The sequence below is a fragment of the Capra hircus genome, chromosome 1 (genome assembly GCF_001704415.2).
Source record: "Capra hircus breed San Clemente chromosome 1, ASM170441v1, whole genome shotgun sequence".
Lineage (NCBI taxonomy): Eukaryota > Metazoa > Chordata > Mammalia > Artiodactyla > Bovidae > Capra > Capra hircus.
In genome coordinates this window covers 87,058,985-87,083,984 of record NC_030808.1, presented here as the reverse complement: position 1 = coordinate 87,083,984, position 25,000 = coordinate 87,058,985, and the positions used below count along the sequence as shown (strand labels likewise).

At 41.9% G+C, this 25,000-nt stretch overlaps 1 protein-coding gene across 1 annotated transcript in view; it reads left to right on the top strand.

Moving 5' to 3' along the window:
• Positions 1–25,000, top strand: part of USP13 (ubiquitin specific peptidase 13 (isopeptidase T-3)) — a 135,517-nt gene that overhangs the window by 54,879 nt on the left and 55,638 nt on the right. The window contains exons 6-10 of the mRNA XM_018047535.1: positions 347–531; positions 13,404–13,498; positions 14,574–14,761; positions 20,582–20,653; positions 21,316–21,409. Coding sequence (XP_017903024.1) covers positions 347–531; positions 13,404–13,498; positions 14,574–14,761; positions 20,582–20,653; positions 21,316–21,409 — 634 coding nt within the window. The remainder of the gene's footprint in view (positions 1–346; positions 532–13,403; positions 13,499–14,573; positions 14,762–20,581; positions 20,654–21,315; positions 21,410–25,000) is intronic.

Below are 25,000 nucleotides of genomic sequence, written 5' to 3'. Positions count from 1 at the left end.
TACTGGTGGTTAATGCTTTAGAACCTCAGTTGTTTATACACATGGGATCTTTCATAATTTAGAGCTCACTCAGGCTTTACTGTCTCTCCTGTAAGGAATTTGGAGGAAATGACCTCTCTTCCTACCCTCAGGTTCTGTGTCAGTTTTCTCAGGTAAAAGAGCTCTCTTGGAGGACCTGGCCCCCACGTGAGTGCTCCTTCTGCTCTAGAATGGGTCTCTGTTATTCCACTGACCATCTCCTGTGACCACCCCCCGCCTCCCAACTTGAGACACCCCTTTTTCTTAGATGTTTTCTTATCATGCCTTGTGCTGTGGTTGTGCTAACTGTCCTCTGATGACTTCACAGTGGTTGGAAGTGTGCCAGGTGCGACCTTCGGGAGAACCTCTGGCTGAACCTGACTGATGGCTCTGTGCTGTGTGGGAAGTGGTTCTTTGACAGCTCCGGGGGCAACGGGCATGCGTTGGAGCATTACAGAGACACAGGCTACCCTCTCGCTGTAAAACTGGGGACCATCACTCCGGATGGAGCTGGTGAGTGTGCCTTTACCAACTCAGGCACCTGCAGTGGCTCCCTCTTGATTAACCAGTGCCTTCATCTCTGGGATTGGAGGCCATAAACTCTGGACTAAGACAGCCCAGGCATGAATCCTGATTCCACCTCTTATTAGCTGTGAGATCTTGGGTCAGCCTCCGGTTCCTCATCTTGAGGATAATCATAGTATCTCCCTCATAGGTTTGTCAAGGTGCATAAGCATTTAGCCCAGTGCCCACAGTAGAGTCTTGGTAAAAGTATTTTGCTTTTGTATCTTTCTGTATATCCCTTGGATAATGGCTCAGCGGGAAAGAATCCGCCTGCCAGTGCAGGAAACGCAGGTTCGATCCCTGGGTCAGGAAGATCCCCTGGGGAAGGAAGTGGCAACCCACTCCAGTATTCTTGCCTGGGAAATCCCACAGACAGAGGAGTCTGGTGGGCTCCACTCCACGGGGTCACAAAAGAGTTGGACACGACTGAGCAACCAAAAAACAAAGAGGACAGAAGGAGGAATCAGGACTTGTGAAGTAAATGTGCATAATCAAACTCACCATTAGAACAGTAGGGGTTCGAAAGCCTAGAGTCCACTGGGGGATTAGTGTCATGATGGAGAAGATGGTTGTTCAAGATACTGGATGTTCAGACCCCTTGACCTCAGTGGGCAGTGATTGTGTCCGGTGCAGCGAAGGGTTAGAAGTGGTTCCTACTGATCCTCTTTGTGTTCCCCCACTGTACGTTAGCTTTTAGCCATGTTTGTACAGTTAATTCCTTCCACCACTGGGTGAGGGAACAGAGAACTTATATCAGGATTGATAATGAGAAAATTAAATACTGAGCTGTGGTCATAAGAACCCATCATCTCAGTGTCACTGACAACATTTATGAAGCATCGACGTGGACCCATACTCAGGTCAGTCTTCTCCATCTGTCCAGGTGTGAAGTCTCTATTTCTTCTCTACTTTAAGGTAGGATGATTTTTTTTAAGGACAAATATAGACATTTGTCTTTTCTTCTCTGTTATCTTTCTCTGACTGAATTTTGTTTGTTGTTGTTTTTAGTTGTGTCTCTTTGCCACCCTGTGGACTGTAGCCCGCCAGTTGGATTTGGGGTGACATTGCTCTGTTGAATGACTGGTGTACGTGGTAATCATCACAGTCGTTGTAGGGGCTCCAGAGAGAAGGGTACATAGGCATTCTATTGGGTACAGTTGTAAGGGGAGGATAATTCAGATGTTTCCTCTTTAGTGCTATTTTAAAGATGCAGGGCCTTTTTAAAAAATTGAAGTATAGTTGATTTACAGTGTTCGTTTCGGGTATACAGCAAAGTGATTCGTTTTTTTTCAGATTCTTTTGTTATTATAATACATTGAATATAGTTCCCTGCGCTGTACAGTGGTCCTTGTTGCCGACCTATTTTATAGATAGTAGATTGTATCTGTTAATCCCAAACTTGTATCTGCTAACGAAAGCAAACTTTGGTAACCATAAATTTGTTTTCTATGTCTGTGAGTATGTTTCTGTTTGGAAATAAGTTCATTTGTATCATCTTTTTAGATTCCACATGCAATGATATGTAATATTTGTCTTCCTCTTTCTGGCTTACTTGACTTGGAATGGTAATCTCTAGGTCCATCCATGTCGTTGCAGATGGCAATATTCCATTCTTTTTATGGTGAAGTTATGTAGTGCTTTGAGACCAGTTATTAGAAGTCCAGCTCTCAGAACATCCTGTTCAAGACTAAAATTATTTATGTATGGGACTTTGTTCTAAAATTTCAGTTGAGCTCTGTCTTATTCATCTTTGAGTTCCATACAAAAGCTTATACTAGGCATGGATACTTTGGTTAAGTGAACCAACTAGTCTGCTGCTGCTGCTAAGTCACTTCAGTCGTGTCCGACTCTGTGCGACCCCATGGAGTGCAGCCTACCAGGTTCCTCCGTCCATGGGATTTTCCAGGCGAGAGTACTGGAGTGGGTTGCCATTGCCTTCTCCTATTTAAATAATTTTTAATTTAAATAATTAAATAATTCTCCAATTTAAATATTTGTATTCCATTTAGATATATGCTAATAATAAAGGCAAGAATTAATTCTATTCTCTAAGCATCTTTAATTTTCCAGTAGCCTTTTTTTTTTTAAAGCATGAAACTTATTTTCAAACTGTGATTTAGAGTTCATCTAAAGTTTCTTTCCTTTAACCTGAGACAGGAAAGTTTTATATTAGCCCTTTGATAATATGGGAAGCAGATGTTCAGTGTAACATATTTAGAAAGCAGAGAAAAATTTAGAGAAATAAAAATCAAAATCGGGAGTTTTAAAAATAAAAATCGGGAGTAATACTACTCCCCAGACAAACCGCTCTGCTTCTAATAATTTGAGTGTTTCCTTTCAGTCTTTTTTCTTTTTTAAAGGCTTAATCAGTTCTCATACAAGTACATGTACATAGCCTGCATTTTTACAAAAATTGAATCACACTGTATAAAGTTTTATTCCCTATTTTCTCTATTTAACATTATATTTTCTATGTCATTAAACATTCTTCAGTATCCCCTGTTAGTTCCACAAATCACTTCACTGTTCCCCTGTTCAGTTTAGTTCAGTAGCTCAGTTGTGTCTGGCTCTTTGCGACCCCATGGACTGCAGCACACCAGGCTTCCCTGTCCATCACCAAGCGTGCTCAAACTCATGTCCATCAAGTCGATGATGTCATCCAACCATCTCATCCTCTGTCATCCCCTTCTCCTTCTGGCTTCAATCTTTCCCAGCATCAGGGTCTTTTCAAATGAGTCAGCTCTTCACATCAGATGGCCAAAGTATTGGAGTTTCAGCTTCAGCATCAGTCCTTCCAATGAATATTCAGGACTGATTTCCTTTAGATTGACTGGTTTGATCTCCTTGCAAGTCCAAGGGACTCTCAAGAGTCTTCTCCAACACCACAGTTCAAAAGCATCATTATTCTTGTTTCCCTGTGAGATGTTACCATTTTGCTTTTCTGATGAACATCTTTGTATATATGCAAGTCTTTGGATGTTTGTCTAATGATTTTTTCTTTTAAGGACAGATTCCTATGAACAAAGGGTTGAACCTTTAAATTTATTTTCAGTTGCAGGTTTCTCTTTTAAACAACTGTAGTAATTCATACGCCCGCCAGAAATGTATGAGAATACCTATTCCAACAAATCTTTGACAACTTTTTGTATTCAGAATATTTAAAAACCTTGGCTAATCTGTTGTCTTGTTTTAACTTGATTTATAGTGAGGCTGAACTTTTTCATAGTATTCTTGGCTATTTGTAGTTCTTTTTCTGAATTTCTTAGGGTGATTTTCTGGTAGGTACACGTGTTTTCCTTACTGGCTTTTAAAAACTTCTTAACCATTAGGAATATTAACCCATTATCTGCCATAATTAAGTTTTTGTTTTTTTTGTAGGGGAGGGTGAACTTTCAAGATTTTCCTTATCACGTAATTGAGAGTATTTGAATAAATGCTACTTTTCAACCACAGAAAACATAAAACATTGGCAAAAACAATGTGAAACATTCAGCTATGACGAAGGTTCTTGAATTCACTTAGCTGAGAAAATGTTCAGGTTTTGAAAATAGATCAGGATTTGATTCCTATTTATCTTATGCAGAGTTGGTTTTAATGCAAATAATCATTTTCAGTCTAATTATCATATTAGTTTATTTGTTGTTGTTGCTGCTGTTGTTCAGTCGCCAAGTTGTGTCTGACTATTTGCAACCCTGTGGATTGTTGCACGCCAGGCTTCCCTGTCCTCCACTATCTCCTGAAGTTTGCCCAAGATATTAGTTTATGGGATGTATCAATTCTATTTTTGTATCTTTTAAATCTGTTTAATAGATTGCTGCTGCTGCTGCTAAGTCGCTTCAGTCGTGTCCGACTCTGTGCGACCCCACAGACGGCAGCCCACCAGGCTCCCCCATCCCTGGGATTCTTCAGGCAGGAACACTGGAGTGGGTTGCCATTTCCTTCTCCAATGCATGAAAGTGAAAAGTGAAAGTGAAGTTGCTCAGTTGAGCCCGACTCTTAGCTAGGTGTAGCTTAATATTTATTTAAAAACCAAATAAATTAATGAAAACGTGACGTTTCTTTAAATGTCTGACGATGGGCTTTGTGGATATTGAGGCCCAGGAAGGCAGGGTTTCCTCTGTCCGGGGCAGGGTGGCTGCCTCCTTATGAAGGTACTCCTGTTGATAGCCCATCTTCCATACTCGATAGGCTCACTGAGGAGCTAATTCAACTCACAAGAGCCAGAATCTTAAAGGCAGGGAGTTTATTTTTTAGTTCCTAATGAGAACCACAACTGCCTGTAAGTGGGATGTTTATGTCAACTTGACCAGTACATTCCTTCCCTGTGGGAAGCTGAAGTATATTTAGACTATTGCTTAGTGAGCATGGAATCCAAGCAGGTTGTGAACTCGGATACTTAATGGTGGTATGATCCAATCATCCTGGTTTCCTTCGCCCCAACAGGGATATACCTGTTCAGTGAGAAACTCCTACTCATCTTGACATCTCAGTCTAGAATTAGTTCTTCCAGGAAGTCGTGATCCCCCAGTTGCGGCCATTGTGGTGGCTGGGTAATAAGAGTGGGCCCCCTATCAAATTCCACTCGGGTTCCATGGGTACAGCAGCAATCAAAATAAGAAACAGATCACCACACAAACAAATGAAGAGCTCTCCTCTGGGGGAGGAGACATTCTTTGGCAGATTGAGGTTGAGGTTGGTGGGAAGGGAATGAAAAAGGTTGGAGGCAGGCGAGGGTGTTTTTTTCTCTCATCATGGAAATTAGTTTACCTAAGAAGAAGCCTCACAGCCTTGGTGATTGCAGGAGGGTCTTCTGAGATGGCCACGGTAAAACAAATCAGTGTCTTTTTGGGGAGCGAGGAGGGCTCTGAAGAGCTCCAGTACCATAGTCCTTTCTGTCTCAGTGCAGACAAGAATTCAGTGAGAGCAAAGTGGTGGATAAGAAGTGATTTATTAGAGTAGGATACTTGTGAAACTTACAAGTGGGTGGGCAAGAAATGCTGTGTCCCGAGAACTTAGTGGGCTGCAGTTTTATAACCAAAGGAAAAGGGGAGGGAGAGAAGACCTTTGTCTTTCTTGAATAGATATCAAGTTTCCATCATCAGTTCCTCCCCCAGGTAGGGCCAGGAAGCTTACTTGTCCCTGTATGGTCAGGCCAGGATTGTCATATAGAATTTTGGAAAAATATTTTCAAGTGTTAGTACAATGAGGATTTTTCATTTTGAAAAGTCACCTTTCCATAAATAATTGTTTTTGTGTGTGTGTACAGAACTTGTTCTAGGGATCATTAATTTACTGAGTTCACTGGGTAGGATTTTGGGACTCATGCCACCATTGTTTTATTGTTTTGGGCATGTCCCTTGCTTCTGTTGCATGGGTTTTTTGGTAAGCAAGCCTGCTTGGTTTTGTGGTTAAGCAAGCCTGCTTTCTTGAGTAACCATTAACTTATGGGGGTCTCCCATATTTTTTACTTACAATTCCCCAGTGGGACTAACTATGTAATCATCAATTTTGTCCCATCATTCTGTTCCTATCAGTGGCAGCTGTGAACTCACCTATCCCCCTGACTCTGCCCAGCTCAGCAGCATCTCAAGGTGGCTTTTCTTACTTGGTCATCTTCACCCCTGACCTGGGCATCAGTCCAAGGATTTGGAATCAAGGATTGACTACTTCATTTTAGTTTTGACCTGGCTTGTATCCCTCTGTGTGCTTCTTTGCTGCTCCACTGTGGCACTTTTCATAAGACAGCAGACCCTGAACAACAGTGTTGTTGTTCACTATCATATCTCTAGCATCCAGCAAAGTCCCTCACACATAGTGGGTGTCAGTAAGTATTTGTGGAGTGAACAGATGGAGGAAGGCAGACATACCAATAAAATTTGTTCCTCTGATTTACCCTTTTTTCTTTTTCTTCTTCTTCATGTCTCTCTTTACTGACATCTCTTTCCTCTTACTTGCTTTCGTTTCCTGACCACAGTCTAGATTCTGTTTGGTCTGGGATTTATGCTGTCTAAGGTGATAGTACACACCTCTGACCTCATTCATTTTGTGTTTGGCTTTCTGGGTCAATTGCTGGAGCATTCTCTTGCTTCTCTTCTTTTCCTGTCTGTGGAAGGTACTCTGTGGGCGCAAATATAAACTCATGGTGAAGAGAGACAGTTTGGGTGAACAGATCACACTTACTCTGGAGAGAACCTTTCCTCTGTGGCTTATGACTTGGTGTTTGACCAACAGTTCTGTTTTTCTCTCCATTTGAGTTGTGAGAACAGAGCAGTGAAGCCAGCTTCTATGGTTTCATTAGTCTTTCTAAAACACCAGAGCTTCCTGAAGTATATCTTTACCTCTCTCTCCTTCTTTCCTGTGTGGGGATCTGCAGGCAAGATCTGGACTTCTGCCACTTTCTGGGGCCAAGAAAGAGAGCTGAAAGTCACATGAGTAAACCACAGCCAAGAAGACATCTGTGGAGGTCCGTTATACCAAACCAGCATTCTTATAAGACTATTTGAAATATTAACATTTCAACTTATGAGGGCAGGGGCCTCGCTTATCTTATTTCTTATTGTATCCTCAGTATCCGTACATATTTGGTATTCAGTATTTATTTGCTGACTACAGTGAATGAATGAATGAGTCAGTGAATCCATATGAGTGAACAAGGATGACCAGTGGTTCAGTTCAGTTCAGTTCAGTTGCTCAGTTGTGTCCGACTCTTTGCGACCCCATGAATTGCAGCACGCCAGGCATCTCTGTCCATCATCTCCCAGAGTTCACTCAAACTCATGTCTGTCGAGTCAGTGATGCCATCCAGCCATCTCATCCTCTATTGCCCCCTTTTCCTCCTGCCCCCAAATCCCTCCTAGCATCAGAGTCTTTTCCAATGAGTCAGTGCTTCGCATGAGGTGGCCAAAGTACTGGAGTTTCAGCTTTAGCATCATTCCTTCCAAAGAACACCCAGGGTTGATCTCCTTTAGAATGGACTGGTTGGATCTCCTTGCAGTCCAAGGGACTCTCAAGAGTCTTCTCCAACACCACAGTTCAAAAGCATCAATTCTTCAGCGCTCAGCCTTCTTCACAGTCCAACTCTCACATCCATACATGACCACTGGAAAAACCGTAGCCTTGACTAGATGGACCTTTGTTGGCAAAGTAATGTCTCTGCTTTTCAATATGCTATCTAGGTTGGTCATAAATTTTCTTCCAAGAAGTAAGTGTCTTTTAATTTCATGGCTGCAGTCACCATCTGCAGTGATTTTGGAGCCCAGAAAAATAAAATCTGATACTGTTTCCACTGTTTGCCCATCTATTTGCCATGAAGTGATGGGACCAGATGCCATGATCTTCATTTTCTGAATGTTGAGCTTTAAGCCAACTTTTTCACTCTCCTCTTTTACTTTCATCAAGAGTCTTTTTAGTTCCTCTTCACTTTCTGCCATAAGGATGGTGGGTGTCATCTGCATATTTGAGGTTATTGATATCTCTCCTGGCAATCTTGATTCCAGCTTGTGCTTCTTCCAGTCCAGAGTTTCTCATGATGTACTCTGCATATAAGTTAAATAAGCAGGGTGGCAGTATACAGCCTTGACCTATTCCTTTTCCTATTTGGAACCAGTCTGTTGTTCCATGTCCAGTTTTAACTGTTGCTTCCTGACCTGCATATAGGTTTCTCAAGAGGCAGGTCAGGTGGTCTGGTATTCCCATCTCTTTCAGAATTTTCCACAGTTTATTGTGATCCACTCAGTCAAAGGCTTTGGCATAATCAATGAAGCAGAAATATATGTTTTTCTGGCACTCTCTTGCTTTTTCCATGGTCCCAGTGGTACACTATTTCTAATAGCATACTATCCTATAGAAATATTTTAATATTTATAATCTTTGGCAATTAGTTGTAAAACATTTTTTCAATCAAAATATAATAAATTTGGAAAAATATTAATAGAAAAACAAAAAATAAAAGAAAGAAACCTCATTAGAGATAAGAAATTATTACCACTTTTATATATAATTCCTTACAGATTCTCAGTCTTGGTCTCAGTCTTAGCCTCCATCTTTATAAGTTTTATAAGTTTTCCTTCATTACTTTTGAAACTTAATACACATACTATTTTATTTATTTTTTAAAAAATTTTATTGAAATATAGTTGATTTACAATGTTGTGTTAATTTCTGAATTTTTGCTTCAATTGTACATATATGTATATTGTTATTTTTTTCCATTATGGTTTATCACTGGATATTGATTATAGTTTCCTGAATGCACATACTATTTTCTAACATGCTTATCACATCAATTCATGCTGGAAAATTTTTTTTCCTTTAAATATTACCTTTATTCATTCATCAACTCATATGGGTCAAGGCTGGGTTGCAGATTGAAGTACGTGGAACCTTTTAAATATTTTAGGTAATGAATTTTTAAAATATATAGCTCCCTAATTGTTACCTTCACTATAAAGACTGAATATTTCCATATCCTCACAAAATTTCTTGGTGATCTTTCTTAGTAAAACTTCTTATTCCTAGGCAGTCAGAGATCTTCTTCTGTCATTTTAATTCAGTAAATTTTTTCTTAAATCTTTTTGCTTCTATGGATCTCTCTATGCTCTCCATGGCTTCATTTGTCATTTAACTTGAAACAATGACTGGTTTACTTCTAAAGTTAGGTGTAGTTACTCATGAAATTCTGCTTAGGCTATTCGTAGGAGGATCTTGCCTGGAGAATCCCAGGGACGAGGGAGCCTGGTGGGCTGCTGTCTGTGGGGTCACACAGAGTCAGACATGACTGAAGTGACTTAGCAGGAGGATCTTTCTGTGAACTTTCTGTTTCTTAGCTTCTAGTTTTTAAGTCAAGGTTGGAGTTGGGGAGATTAATACTTGTCAGGCTGTGCTTATTTGCTGCAGTAGTTTCTGAGTTAAGACTTGAGTTTGCTAAGCTGAAGATGGAGATAAAGTAAATTTCCTAATGAAAAATGTGTAAGGATTTTCAGTCCCCAAGTCTCCTTCAAATATTTTTTCTATGACTATGTGTCACTTATAAATTCTTCATGATTGCCAAGTTTAAGGATCACAGTTCAATTTTAGATTTCTTGTGTGTTACTCACTAAACTGTTTTTGTCATTGGGGTAAGTAACTATTATGTCTGACTAAATCATCTCATATTTTGGGGGCAGTTAATGACCGGAGATAGGAAATGTTAATTTCTCACACAGGCAGGAGGCTGATAGCTTAAGAACCATATAATTTTATGTGATTTTCACTTGTTTCAAAATCCTAGACCAGTGCCAATGGTACATTTCTATCAATCTTGTAATTTTCTCTTGGGGCTCTGGTAAGTAGAGGCTTAAAGTCTTTAAGTCTTCAAAACTATCTCACTGTTGTTCAGTCACTTAGTCGTGTCTGACTCTTTGTGACCCGATGGACTACAGCACACCAGGCTTCCTTGTCCTTCACCATCTTCCAGAGCTTGCTCAAACTCATGTCCATTGAGTTGGTGATGCCATCCAACCATCTCATCCTCTGTCGTCCCTTTTTCCTCCTGCCTTCAGTCTTTCCCAGCATCAGGGTCTTTTCTAACGAGTCAACTCTTTGCATCAGGTGGCCAAAGTATTGGAGCTTCAGCATCAGTCCTTTCAGTGAATAATCAGGATTGATTTCCTTTAGGATCGACTGGTTGGATCTCCTTACAAGTCCAAGGGACTCTCAAGAGTCTTCTCCAATACCACAGTTCAAAAGAATTAATATTCTTTGGTGCTCAGCTTTCTTTATGGTCCAACTCTCACATCCATACATGATTACTAGAAAAACCATAACTTTGACTATAGGAAGCTTTGTTGGCCAAGTAATATCTCTGCTTTTTAATATGCTATCTGGGTTTGCCACAGCTTTTCTTCCAAGGAGCAAGCGTTGTTTAATTTCATGGCTGCAGTCACCATCTGCAGTGATTTTGAAGCTCAAGAAAATAAAGTCTGTCACTGTTTCCATTGTTTCCCCATGTTTGCCATGAAATGATGGGATCAGATGCCATGATCTTCATTTTTTGAATGTTGAGTTTTAAGCCAGCTTTTTCACTCTTCTCTTTCACTTTCATCAAGAGTCTGTTTAGTCTCTTTGCTTTCTGCCATAAGGGTGGTGTCATCTGCATATCTGAGGTTATTGATATTTCTCCCGTCAATCTTGATCCCAGCTTGTGCTTCTTCCAGCCCAGCATTTCTCATGATGTACTCTGCATATAAGTTAAATAAGCAGGGTGACAATATACAGCCTTGATGTACTCCTTTCCCAATTTGGAACCAGTCTGTTGTTCTATGTCCAGTTCTGTTGCTTCTTGGCCTGCATACAGGTTTCTCGGGAGGCAGGTAAAGTGAAAGTGAAAGCCACTCAGTCGTGTCCGACTCTTTGCAACGCCATGAACTATACAGTCTTTGGAATTCTCCAGGCCCGAATACTGGAGTGGGTAGTGTTTCCCTTCTCCAGGGGATCTTCCCAACCCAGGGATCGAATCCAGGTCTCCCGCATTGCAGGCGGATTCTTTACCAACTGCTATCAGGGAAGCCCTAGGAGGCAGGTCAGGTGGTCTGGTATTCCCATCTCTTGAAGAATTTTCCACAGTTTGTTGTGATCCACACTGTCAAAGGCTTTGGCATAGTCAGTGAAGCAGAAGTAGGTGTTTTTCTGGAACTATTTTGCTTTTTCTATGACCCAACGGATGTTGGAAATTTAATCTCTGGTTCCTCTGCCTTACCTAAATCCAGCTTGAACATCTGGAAATTCTCAGTTCGTCTACTGCTGAAGCCTTGCTTGGAGAATTTTGAGCATTACTTTGCTCTCATGTGAGAGGAGTGCAGTTGTACGGTAGTTTGAACATTCTTTGTTGAACTAGAAATTCTCACTAGTTTAAATAATGACCAAATTTAAAGTGCATCGGAAGTGTCATTTCTACCTTCTAGCCAATATTTGAGTGGTACTTTACTGTCACGTGTCGTAGACTGAAGGTGTAGTTGATGTAGTTTCAAGTTATTAGTTCAAGGAATTTTTTTTTTTAATACTTCAACATTTGGGAAATTTTTTTCTTAATTGGCCTGGGGATTTTATCTTTTGTGTTTACTTTTGAGTGCACTGAATTATATTTAGAAAAGAATATAGATGAAGGCTTCTATCCATAAGTTGAAATGGACGCCTAGGGGAAGAGGTATAGAAGAGAAAGCTAAACAATGTTTAATCTGTTAATAATAGAACGACTTGACCTTTTTTTGGTGGCAGTGAGTCTCCATGTATCTGGGTTTGGGTCAGAGGGTCACTGTAGTTCTGTATATCACTTTCTTTTTCTCCTCCTGGTATTGTTCCAGAGAGCAGGCAACTCCTTGAACAATCTTATCTTTTGCTGCTGTAAAGAATAATATCTTTATATCTATTTTCACATTTGGTTTTTCCAATTTCAGAGTGAAGAAATTGTGGGGTTTTTGTTTTGTTTTTGTCTTTTGGCTGAACCATGTGGGATCCTAGTTCCCAGCCAGGGATTGGACCCGTGCCCCCTGCATTGGAAGGGCAGAGTCTTAAACCACTGGACCACCACCAAAGCCCCTGAATGTGTTTTTTGTCTCTCTCTACCTGTTAAGGGCCTCGGGTGGTGCCTCACTGAGTCTTGGTCTCCTAAGAGATCTGAGTACAAAGGACTGGGCCAGGAGTCAGACTACTTGGGTTTGTGCCGCATGTGGGGTTTGAGACAAATGATTTAACTTTTCTAAGTCTCGTTTCCTCGTGTGCAAAATGGGCCTGAAAATGTTTCCCTCTTCCCTGTCGCACTGCCATGTGAGGACAGATAAGGCGGTGGTTTGGGTAGCTTTTGAAAGCGCTACACAGTGCTTCTCAAACTTTCCTGTGTGCGTGGGGATCTCGTTAGAATGCAGGTTCTTGTTCAGTACGTGTGGGTTGAGTCCGAGATTCTGCGTTTCTAATGAGCTTTCAGGCATTGCTGCTGCTTTGGAATCATGCCCTACACTTGGAGAAGCTGGGTTCAGTCTGAAGCCTTATGTGGTCAGATGGCAGATGAGGGTCCTGAGGAGAGAAGCGGCCCCCTTCAGCACACAGCTTCCCAACACCAGAGCCCTGTGAGTGGGTTACAGACAAGGCTGTCAACATGCTGATTTCTCAGATCCTGGGCATCATCGTCTTCCATGTGCTGGGGGGTGGGCACGTTTGGGGTGCACTGCAGTCTTCAGAGACCTCTCACCAGCTTTCTGAGGTGTGGACACTGGGGAGGGGGGGACGAGGGGGCAGATGGATGTGGAAGGTCCTGTGGTGGTAGGTCTGAGACTACAGAGGGTTCCATGGGCAGAATTTTGTTTTGTCCTGGACCTCACACCACAGTCCAGCCATTCAGACAGCCTGAGGTCCCGTGTTTCCTCTGTTCTTCACTGGTTCCCCCTGAGGGTGGCAGACAGTGTCACCGTCTCCTCCCTCCCGCTTCCCTCCTCCTGAACTTATAAACATGCCACTGGGGTTAGAACAGTCAGTGTTAGGCATTTATATTTGTCTAGTTTTAAATTATTTTAGCTTTAGACACTGTCCTCTTTTTCTTGTTTCAGAAATCCTTTATAAAATTACTTTCTGAAATGTTAAAAGGACTGGTAAATAGATATATTTACAAAAATACCCATTGATTATGCTTATTATCATCTATCTTCCCCCCAGTTGAAACTCACCAGAGTTTTTTGTTTGTTCATTGATGTATACCAAGCCCAGTGCATAGGAGGAGCTTGGTGGGTGCGTGTTGAATGTTGAACAACTTGATTGCAGATCTTAGTGCTTATTTTCTTTTCACCTTCTAGATGTTTATTCTTTCCAAGAAGAGGAAGCTGTTTTGGACCCTCATTTGGCCAAGCATTTAGCACATTTTGGAATTGACATGCTTCATATGCATGGGGTGAGAAAGGTCTCCTTTTGTCTCTATTCCCACCTTGCAGGGAAACTGTTTGGTTTATTTATAGAATTCCTATCACATACATCTTCATTTTTATAGGTTTTAGGTTTTAATGTTTGCATTTACTTCTCAAACTTAATTAGCGTTTTCTTTCGGTTATCAGTTTACTTAGAGTTTTAAAATTTTATAATGAACATGGCACCTCATCAAGTACCATTTTGTTTCAGTTGGAGTTTACTTGCAAACTTTTTGTCTCCTTTGATGGAGAGTTGCATGAATCATTTTTTGTTCACTAAAGGCAGAAGGTATGGGGAGATGACCTTTAAAATGATTTGTGACCAACATCACTTTAATTAATTTCAGGAAGGGAAGGAGAGCTTGTTGGGGGTGTGTGGAAAGAGTAAACCAGTAGATTATTTATTGTTGATGGAAGCCCTGTGGCTCATTTAGTATTGTGTTTTCAGGCTGGTGTTGTGACTGTAATATTTGACCCTATGAGGAGCCGGTTAAACATGCATGTTTTGCTTTGGCCCAGGCCATCTCCCTTTCCTCACGTTCTCCTTCTAATTCCTCTGTCTCGCTCATGTCACTGTTTAATTTATTTTCTCTGCTCTTCTTTAAACCTCCCTCCTACGTTGCACTTCTCCTGAGCCCCATGGGTTTATTCCACTTTCCTCTCCAACTGTCTTGCTTTTTGTCTGCTGTGTGGTGTTGCATCTGCCTTCTTTTTTATTGATTCCTGTTTGTCTTCTTCCTCCTCCTATCCCCGTTCCCCTTGGTCTTTGTCTCTTTTACTGTTAAATCTTTTAAATGTGGTCATTTATTAAATTATGGAAATCTATACCCAACATAAAACTTACTATTTTAATGATTTTTAAGCGCACAGTTCGGTGGCACAAAGTCCATTTGCCTTGTGCAACCATCACTATCTCAGTTGCTTTTAATGAGGTTGTTTATTTCTCTGTTTAACTGAGGGGAAAGGCAGAAACCTCTATTGCTGTTAGAAATAATTTGTGGGATGTGATCTTGGAATGACAGTCATCATCAAAGTTGTATTTCTTCACTGATCTTGCCCCAGACAGAGAATGGGCTCCAGGATAACGACATCAAGCCACGGGTCAGCGAGTGGGAGGTGATCCAGGAGACGGGGACAAAGCTGAAGCCCATGTACGGCCCAGGGTACACAGGGCTCAAGAACCTGGGCAATAGCTGCTATCTCAGCTCTGTGATGCAGGCCATCTTCAGCATCCCAGAATTCCAGAGAGCGTAAGTGTCCTGTGTAGACCTGGGCATGCAGACTGCCCCACGTCTCCTCTGTGCCTGCTCAGGCAGTGTGCACCAGGGAAGCCCTTCCTCACTGACTGTGGGACATTGCACCACGTTTGTGCTGTGACTTCCCGCATGAAGGCAGGTGAGAATGCTTGAAGTGTTATAGGGATTGCATGAGATAAGGAGAGGTTTGTAAATTGAAAAACCTCCTACAGGGATTTGTCACATTAATAATGACTTCTGTTTTTAACCTGGAGAAGGAAATGGCACCCACTCCAGTCCTCTTGCCTGGAAAATCCCATGGATGGAGGATCCTGGTAGGCTACAGTCCATGGGGTTGCAAAGAGTTGGGCACGACTGAGTGACTTCACTTTCACTTCACTTTCTGTTTTTAAACCTGCAACCTCTATGCTGAAAATACTATAGTCATTAATCTTCACAGCAAACCTGCCTCATCTCTCCCTCTACATGCAATAGGAGAGGTTCACTGATCTCTTTGGGCAATGGTGAGTGAGTGGAGTTTCTTAGAGAATTTAGGTTTTTTGCTGCTCAAACTGTGGTTTGTAGATGGTGCTGGTCTTTGGACTGCTGAAAATGGACCTGTAATGGGATAGGTATGGCAACTGAGAGTGGGCATTGAGAAATTGTAGTAATTTGACTTTGCCATTTTTTAATAAGTGGCATTTTGTTTTTCAAATACAGCTGACCCTTGAACAACTTGAGCATGAACTGTGCAGTTCCACTTATATGTGGATTTTTTTTCAGTAAATACATATTGCAGTACTGTTGGGTTGACTAAAATGTTCATTCGGGTTTTTCTAAACCATCTTATAGAAAAATCCTAATCAACTTTTTGCCAACCCAATACATGATTGGCTGTTGGTTGAAACCATGGTTGTGAAGGAACTGTGAATTCAAAGGATTGACTGTAAAGTTATGCATGGAATTCCAATTGTGCGGAAGGTTGTTGCCTCTAACTCTCCTGTTGTTCGGGGGTGAACTCTAATTTATTTTTATTGTATTTTTAAGGATTTCATCTATATGATTTGAAACCAACAAACAAGCTGGCCCTTCACCATAGGTAACTGGGAGGCATTGATTGAGGGCAACTCCTAACTATGCCTGTACAGGCTGCCTGCTTTCTCCCTCGGCCAGGGAGGGAGAAGGGCTGTGTCTCTGGGCGTTTTCTTCCTTAAACTGTGCTTAGCACAGGGAGCCACAGAGACCAGCAGCTGTAGGTCATGGGCAGCTGCTGTCTAAGTTTAGGAAATGATATGTAGTGTTTCCCAGAGCAGGTCGGTTTCGACCTTGGTTCAAGTACGGAAGAGGACACACGTGTCAGACAAACTGATGGACAGATAGCACACTAGGAATAGCACAGGGTGATTTTTTTACCCACATAGAGTTGAACGCTAATGATTTTAATGGTGGTTGTGTGTTCAGTTGAATTCAACTCTGTGACCCCATGGACTGTAGCCCACCAGGTTCCTCTCTCCATGGAGTTCTCCAGGCAAGCATACTGCAATGGGTTGCCCTTTCCTCACCCAGGGGATCTTCCTGACCCAGGGAGTGAACCTGTATCTTCTGTGTCTCTGTCATTGCAGGTGGATTCTTTACCATTGAGCCATCAGGGAAGAAGCCCTTAATGGTGGTTATTAAAAGTATATCAAATATTCTTTTCCTTCCTCTTTTGATACTTAAAATCTTACCTCTTCTTACTGTTTCTGGATTTAGAAATTTATGGTCAGTTGTCCATGTCAGGTTTTCATTTTTTCATCCAGCGAATAAAGAGTGGGTTCTGCTCTGCTCAGCAGGGCGCTAGGTATGGGGGGGTTCAGTGGTAAATAAGACCTGGTGCCCAGCCCCACTTGGGGAAATAGACCTTAAATAAATATAGACCGTCCCTGATTTCAGATGATTCAACTTAAACTTGATGATGGTGCAAAAGTGCTGTGTATTCAGTAGAAACTGTGCTTTGAATTTTGCATTTTGCTTTCAGCTAGTTTTCCTGGGCTAGTGACAGGTGGTACATACTCTCGTATGATGTTGGGCAGGCAGCAGCCACAGCTCCTGGTCAGGTAGAAGACCCTGAGGGTAAACAACCATCACAGCTATTTTGTACCCAGATAGCCTTTCGGTTTTGCACTTTCAGTACAGTATTCAGTAAGCTACAGCAGATAATCAACACTTTATTATCAAGTAGACTTTAAGTAATTAGATGATTTAGCCAACAGTGGGCTAATGTAAGTGTGCTGAGCACATTTAAGGTAGGCTAGGTTAAGCTTCAGTGTTTGGTAGGTTAGGTATTATGAATGCACTTCTTTATATTTTAAAATAAAAATTTTATTTTATTTTTTAAAATATGAATGAATGTCCATCCATAATACCCTAAGATTTGAAAATTATTGAAAAAGTTTTATTGGAGTACAGTTGATTTACAACGTTGTATTAGTTTCATGTGTGTAGCAAAGTGAATCAGTTATACATATACATATATCCACTTTTTTTTTTAAGATTCTTATCCCATATAGGCCATTACAGAGTATTGAGTAGAGTTCCCTGTAAGTGCATTTTCAGTTTATATCATCTATTTATGATGGGTTTATTGGAATGTAACCCCGTTCTTTGTTGAGGAATATCTCTAATTGTAAGAACAACTGCATGATTTTAAATACGTTACACTCCATGAAGAAAAAGGAAAGGAGGTGGTAAGGGAGGATTTCTTTGAAGAAAGAACACACAAAGGGATACTCACTTTGACTGCTGTGCAGGAGGAGTCGAGACAGGGTTTTGGAGAAAAGGAGGAGCAAGTTTGAAGCTCTGAGATGGGAAAGCCTTTTCAAATGTATGCATCGTGCATCATATGATTTTTATAAATTCTTACCCATGTCTCATACTTGTATTATCATTTGATTTGGGAATAATATAGCTTCATCTTATCTGTCTTATGCTCCAAGATTTTTTTTTAAACTATTGAAGAAAAGTTCTTATGGTAGGTGTTGTATAATTATTATTTCTTTTAAACTCGAATGAAAGAAACTTGTATTCTTTTGTCACAAAGCCCAACAACATTTTTTAGTGCTTTACTGTCTACAGTTTTTGAAAATATTTTCTGCACATCAAAGTTTGATAAATAATCTTCTGAATTTTTCTTCAATGAAAAAAACATACCTCAAGTCTGTATTTTGGATGTAAGAGCTGAATCTCTTACCTAGTCTTGTTTCAAGTGTTTTAGAATTTTGTAGTATATAATATCTTATATTTTATTTCCTAAACATTTGTGGTATATATTAGAACATGAGCAACTTACTATTCTTACTTGTCTTTTGGTTCTTTAACAAATATCACTGGGTTGAAATGCTTGCTCGTCAAACTCCTTTTTCCCAGCAGGACTAACTTAGTGAAGCGGTCTCTCCATTTTGTAAGTAGAAAGAGTGACTCACAGAGAGATTAAATGACTTACACACAACCACAGTGTAATTCGGGAACATCAGCTGGACTCCTTGATACCCTGTGTGCCACGTGAACCTAGTTTACATTTCAAAATAATTCTGATGAACAAATCTAAATAAATTGGTGCACAAATTGAATGACAACAAGGGTGGATTTTTAGATAGCAAACATGTTTTTTGTTTTGAAAACCACTTGATTACAAATTGAAGATATAAGTACTCTAAAAATTATCCAACATTACTGCTGTCTTTTAATTTTGTTGTAATAGAAGATATTCCTAGTTGATGAGAAAAAGAATATAAATTTGTAGCAAAGTGGACTTTTCTGAAATCAAAGATTTATCCCTTTAAACTTTATTCTCCTCCATCACCCTTGACAGAAAGCCTAAGCTTTTCACTAATGTTTATCTTACCAGTTTTTTTTTGTTTTTGGTCTTGTTAGGTTTTGAGGTATGATAAAGACCAGCTTTTAAGATAGCTAATATTGATAATGTATATCAAGTTGTATATTAAGAACTCTCTCTTATACTGAATATAGTTTGGTTCCAAAGTTTGGTTTATGTATTATTGGATTTTGGTCCTTAGAAAATTTCTAGATGGAATTGTTGTCCTAATGATGTAACCAGAAGCCATTTGAATGGGACTTTTCCAGAGATGTGGTGCTCTGTTAATTTTGAGGTTGATATATAACCTGGGATACAAATTCTGAGTTTGTCGTCAGCAGTTGCCTGGAAGTTTCTAGTAGCTGAAGGATCTAATTAGAGGTTATTACCAACTACAGTGTATTATGGTTCTCTGCCAAGGCTTTACTGCAATAATGCCTATTCTCTTGGGTTATTTAGTAGTCAGTTATGGAAATTGGTTATGTGATTATGATATGAATATATTCATTCAACAAATATTTAGTGAGTGCCTTTTACATGTTAGATATGGTTCTCGTGGTAGAGATGTAGTAATTTAGATAAAGTCTATGCCTTCATGGAGATTATATTCTAGTATGTAATCTGTAGAAAGATAATAAACAAGAACATAAATTGTATATTTGCAAATAGTGATACAAGCCAGGAAGAAAGTTAGCCAGGGTCAGGAACTCAAAAGGGGTAGGGAGATGGGGAGGTGGCTTTAAATCAGACCTGCAAAAGAACGATGATCTTTAGAGAGAGTGTTTGAGGAAAGAGACAGCAGGATGGCATGACTCTGAAGCAGGAGCGAGCTTGGTATGCCCTGGGCAGCAAAAAGGTGAAGTGGCTGGGTTGTTGTGGGGTGGGAGAAAGGGGTGGGAATGAGGTCAGAGAAGCAGGCAGGGCAGGTGCAGGAAGGGGCAGGAAAAGAGATCTGTTTCTGGATTCTTCTTTCTAAAACTTCTAGACGCAGAGAATCTAAGTTTCAAGAGGGGAAGGTAAAGAGCGCAAAGCAGAGAGTGTGAGATAGGAAGTGAATTTAAGAAGTGAAAGGAATGATTGTGGGTTGAGATGAGAGATGGATGGTTAGAGTTAGATTGCTATGTCAGGTAAACTGGTCAGAAAGAGGGCTTGTGGATGGGGCAGGTACAGCCAGAAGCATGGTTCTGGGCATGGCTTGGGGGCCAGGCTGCCTGGGTCCACTCTGGGCTCCATCACTCCCTCCTGGGTGGTTTTGGAAGCTACCTAATGAGTTTGCATCTTGATTTCTCATCTCTCAAGGGGGGTGATGACAATAATCCCTTCCTCCTATGGTTGTAGGTGAAGACCTAGTCAGGCAGTATAGGAAACTCTCCAGAAGTGGCCGTTGTTACTGCTGTCATTATTCATTTCGACATGACCAGAACAATTCCTTACCTTGCCTTTCGGTTTTGAGAAGGTGGTTGCGATGGCCTAACCCAGTGGTGCTTGACTCTGGCCGCATGTTAGAATCACTGGGAAACTTGTAAAAGATTCCAAATCTGAGAGGATTTTAACTCATATCTGGGGTTAAGGCCTATTGAGAGAAGCATAAACATTTTCAACTTCTGTGTGTGTGTGTGTGTGTGTGTGTGCGTGCGTGCGTGCTCAGTTGTGTCTGGTTCTTGTGACCCCACGGACTGTAGCCCACCAAGCTCCTCTGTCCATGGGATTTCCCAAGCAAGAATACTGGCCTGGGTTGCCATTTTCCTTCTCCAGGGGATCTTCCCAACCCAGGGCTTGAACCTGGATTCTTTTACCACTGAGTCACCTGGGAAAGCCGCATAGGGAGGCCCATGAATGTGTCTGCAGAGGTAGGAGCTCAGGGAAAAATTCTGATTTAGTTTTGGCAGAAAGGCAAGAAGGTCTTAGCTAGGATGATGGCTTATTTTGGTTCTGTTCATCTCTCAGTTCCTATGTTTTGACTGTTGCTTCTCATTTTCTAGGTATGTAGGAAATCTTCCAAGAATATTTGACTACTCTCCTTTAGATCCAACGCAAGATTTCAACACACAGATGTAAGTGACCTGCTGTAGTTTTTAAGAAAAGTTTATCTGAAATAGTATTCATAGTGGTTATCTCTGGGTTGCAGAATTAAAGACAATTCTTTTCTTTACGACCTGTATTGTTTAAAAGTATTCCAAAATAGGCATGTGTTGCTTTTGTAAAAAGGAAGAAATAAGTAAAATTATAAAGTACTGAGAAGTTGAAAATGGAATCAGTATCAAGCAGAATCAAGTAAGTTCAGTTCAGTTCAGTCACTCAGTCATGTCCGACTCTTTGCAACCCTATGAATCGCAGCACGCCAGGCCTCCCTGTCCATCACCAACACCCGGAGTTCACTCAGACCCACGTCCATCGAGTCAGTGATGCCATCCAGCCATCTCATCCTTGGTTGTCCCCTTCTCCTCCTGCCCTCAATCCCCCCCAGCATCAGAGTCTTTTCCAATGAGTCAACTCTTCGCATAAGTACTTTGGTGGCCAAAGTACTGGAGTTTCAGCTTCAGCATCGTTCCCTCCAAAGAAATCCCAGGGCTGATCTCCTTCAGAATGGACTGGGTTATTTGTGAGGAATTGAGATACAGTGTTTCACTAAAAGCAGCTGTAGTTACTGAAATTTGAAGATAATTTTGGCGTCCCTGAGGGGAAGCAACAATGACCTTTTTGTCTGTTTCTCCAGGACTAAGTTAGGACATGGCCTTCTCTCAGGGCAGTATTCAAAACCTCCCGTGAAGTCTGAGCTCATTGAACAGGTGATGAAGGAGGAGCACAAGGTATGTGTCTGGGTGTCTGCCATGTTGACTCAGAGGAAAGAGGGACCTCCCTAGTGAGGACGTGGATTACCTATGATCTGGTGAATGGTGGCTGCAAATTTCTTGAGCTGTCAACATAGCTTTTTCATTTTAGGGTCTCGGGTGTCTGTCTGCTCTTAAAAGTTGTGACAAGGAATGGCCACAAGGTTGTGGTTTCTAGTGACATTTGCTTCATGGATTATATGTGATTGCCATCGTTACTGGTCTTTAGAAATAATATTCTTCATAACATAGGGCTGGAATGGAAGGAATAAACGTATAAAAATATAAACATTTTCCCCCTCGTTATCCCTGTCTTGGCACTTCTAGTATTTGTCTTCTCCTAAGCCGCAGCTTTGTTTCCTGGGGTTTCTCAAAAGGCTGTTAAAACACAACACGCATATTCCTATCCCCCACCCCCACCTCCTAGCAGAGGATTCTGAATTTCTGGGGAGGGATGGGCAGTTCTCATTTTTGGTAGGCTGCTGGGGGTTTGAAAACATACTTTGGTAAAAAAGAAACTCAGTTGGCCATTCAGTCACAATTAATTGACTGACTGAAAGATGTGCTTCATCTCCTAATTATCAGACTCACGTTTCCCTATGTCTGCGGGTTGGGCTACTGACCCCTCCCTGGGCTGCTCTGTTAACGCAACTCCAGAGGGCGTCACTTGCAGCCTGGCCTTTTGGAGTGGTGCAGTGGCTTTGGAATTGTGCAGGGCACAGCTTACACAGCTGTATTTGGGGGTCTAGGTTCCCACAGCTGCAGACATCCTGAGTGGAATGCAGGCCCCGCTTCCCCACCCACCTTGCTCTGCCTCCAGGCTACCTTGTCTTGACTTAGTGGGCAAGTTCTTTCAGTTCTGTTTCTCATGAGTGTGACCTCTGTGCTCCCATCTTAACATCAATCATCCTTGACTAATGCCTGCAGACTGAGAGCAAGAAGTGAAAGTGAATAGTTCTTTTTCAGAATGAAGCCAATTAGTTGGGGAAATAGAGCAAACAGGAGAAGAGAGATTAGGAAGGGAAAATATAGAGGCAGTGTTTGGGGGTGGGGAGAGGGAATTAGGTTGTGAGGAGGGTGGAGAGGGATTACGCATTCTGGGGCTCAGGCCAAGAGATCAGAGTATTGTGGGGCAGGAAGTCTTCTGTTGCACTGTTACCCAGCCTTGTAGCAAGGAGTCTCTTATCCACCAGGGACTGGAAGAGCCTTCCTTGATTGGAATGGAGTTGGAGTGGTTTGGGTGCAGGGCTGGGGTGTCAGGTTATCTGGGCTTTTTCCACCTCTGAGCTCCTGTGTAACTTTGAAGAGGTGATGGTGAAAACACTTGGTCCAAAGTGGTGTGTTATTTATTTATATATGCGATGCTGGGTCTTCGTTGCTGTTTGAGGGCTTTCTCTAGTTATGTCGAGCGGGAGCTGCTCTTCAGTCATGGGCTTCTCCTTGCTGTGGCTTCTCTTGTGGGCTCCAGGTATGTGGGCTTGAGCAGTTGCGCCTTCCGGGCTCTAGAGCATGGGTTCGGTAGTAGTGGCACATGGGTTCAGTTGCCCTGAAGCATGTGGGATCTTCCCTGACCAGGGATCAAACCCATGTCCCCTGCATTGGCAGGCGAATTCTTAACTATTGAGTCATTAGGAAAGTCCCCAAAATGTTTTGATCACATTTATCCTGGGTTTTCATCCAGGCTGTTGCTTCTGGGGGCAGAGTCTGTCTTTCATGGTGGGCGAGACGGAGACTTGGTTGGGCCTCAGGGGCCTGGCTTCCTCTCCTGACTCTGCAAAGATCTGGAGACAGGGCGGGGTTGGGGGGAAAATCCTGTAACCTTTCAATCTCAGCTGTCAAATGGCAGATTGGTCTTGCTGGTGGTTGTGAATATTTCAAGTGTGAAAGGGCTCCTCTCTAATGTAAATAAAATCTGTGTACGTTGCAGGACTGTTGTGTTTTCGGAATCTCCTAATTTGAGAAAATGTAAAATGAAAACTGACCAATTTAGCAATGTTTGGAAGGAAAATTTACTTTTGTTAATATCACAATGTTCTTTTGTGATACTGCTGCTGCTAAGTCACTTCGGTCATGTCCGACTCTGTGCAACCCCACAGACGTCAGCCCACTAGGCTCCACCATCCCTGGGATTCTACAGGCAAGAACACTGGAATGGGTTGCCATTTCCTTTGTGATACTAGAAAAAAGTAAATAGTTCTTATATGAGGCATATTCTTAGTCTGAACAGCTGGGGATCCTCGTCTCCTCCTCACCTTGGATTAGTGTGGGAGTTATGTGATCTCCAGGGGTCTGAGGCTTGCAGGCAGGAATCCCTGCCCTGTCTGGCTCAGGGTGTGCCACCTGGCAGCCTTGGGCCACGTCTGTCCTGCAGGTGTGTTTTGCTGGGCCCTCCCACAGAATCTGAATTTCCAGTTTCTCTTAAACATTCAGAACCTCTGGCGGTCCCAGGCCCCTGACAGCAGTTGGCTGGAGCTGAGTAGCAGCTCTCCCATCACACAGGACACGCAGTCCCCAGCGGGCTCCAGTCCCTTTGTGGTTTGTGACCTGATTGGTATGCTGGGTATTTGGGTGTGACCCTTGGTCTAGATGATTTATAAAGTTCTTCCCCTCACCACCACCCGCATCCCTGAGGTGCCAGGATCAATAGGGTCCCTTTGACATTCAGAATAAGCTTGAATTGACCTCATGATTTTCTTTGTGGCCCCAGAGGTGTCAGTTTCAAGCTATTACTTGAACAGACAAGTAATTCATTGTAAGAGCTCCACTACTGTTGACAGTGGAGGGAATTACTTTCTGAGGCATCAAGATTTTCACTGGCAATTGGTTTCAGAGCAACCAATTTGGGAGAACCTTGCTTTTTTCAGGTCTCAGGAGCCCTGTGGTCAGGTGGTCTTGTCCCTGGTCTCCGCTGTTTGTCTCTTGTCTTGTAGAGGAGCCTGAAATGCTCCAAGAGAGGAAGGAAGATGTGCTGAAACAGAGGATGGGTTATGAGAGGAGTGTGTGCCACGCAGAGAGCCCTGTGGCAGGAATGCCTTTTTCAATGCTTCCACTACCAGTGATACCAGTGACTAGCACAGACCCTTTCTGTGTGTTCCCTGATGCAGAAATGGATGCACAGAATCCTTGCCTGCAGTTACAAAGTCAGGGAGTGGAGAGCTGGGGTTTACACCAGAGAATCCAGCCTCGAGTCTGTGCAGTATTGATGGAGTCTCTACGCTGTCCTGCTCCCCTGATAGTTGTTCCAGTTCTCATTCCAGGCTCCCAGGGCCTCTGTGTGTGGGTGCTGCAGATGGGTGATAAAGGGGCTGGGTAGATTTTGCAGAGTTACCAGGTAGCCCAGTAACTTGGACTATTCACACCTTGGGTCATTTCTAAAACATATGCTTCATTGCTCTGCTACAGACCAAGGTGAAATTGAGTTTTTATAGATGCATGCTTAATATGCATTTCATCTACAAAAAGATTTTCAGTGTTTTTTGGGGGGCACTGCCGTTTCTATATAAATTTGTTGATTTTTAAAATTAAATTGCGTCTATAGTAGATAAAACCTGCTCACTGTGAGAGTACAGT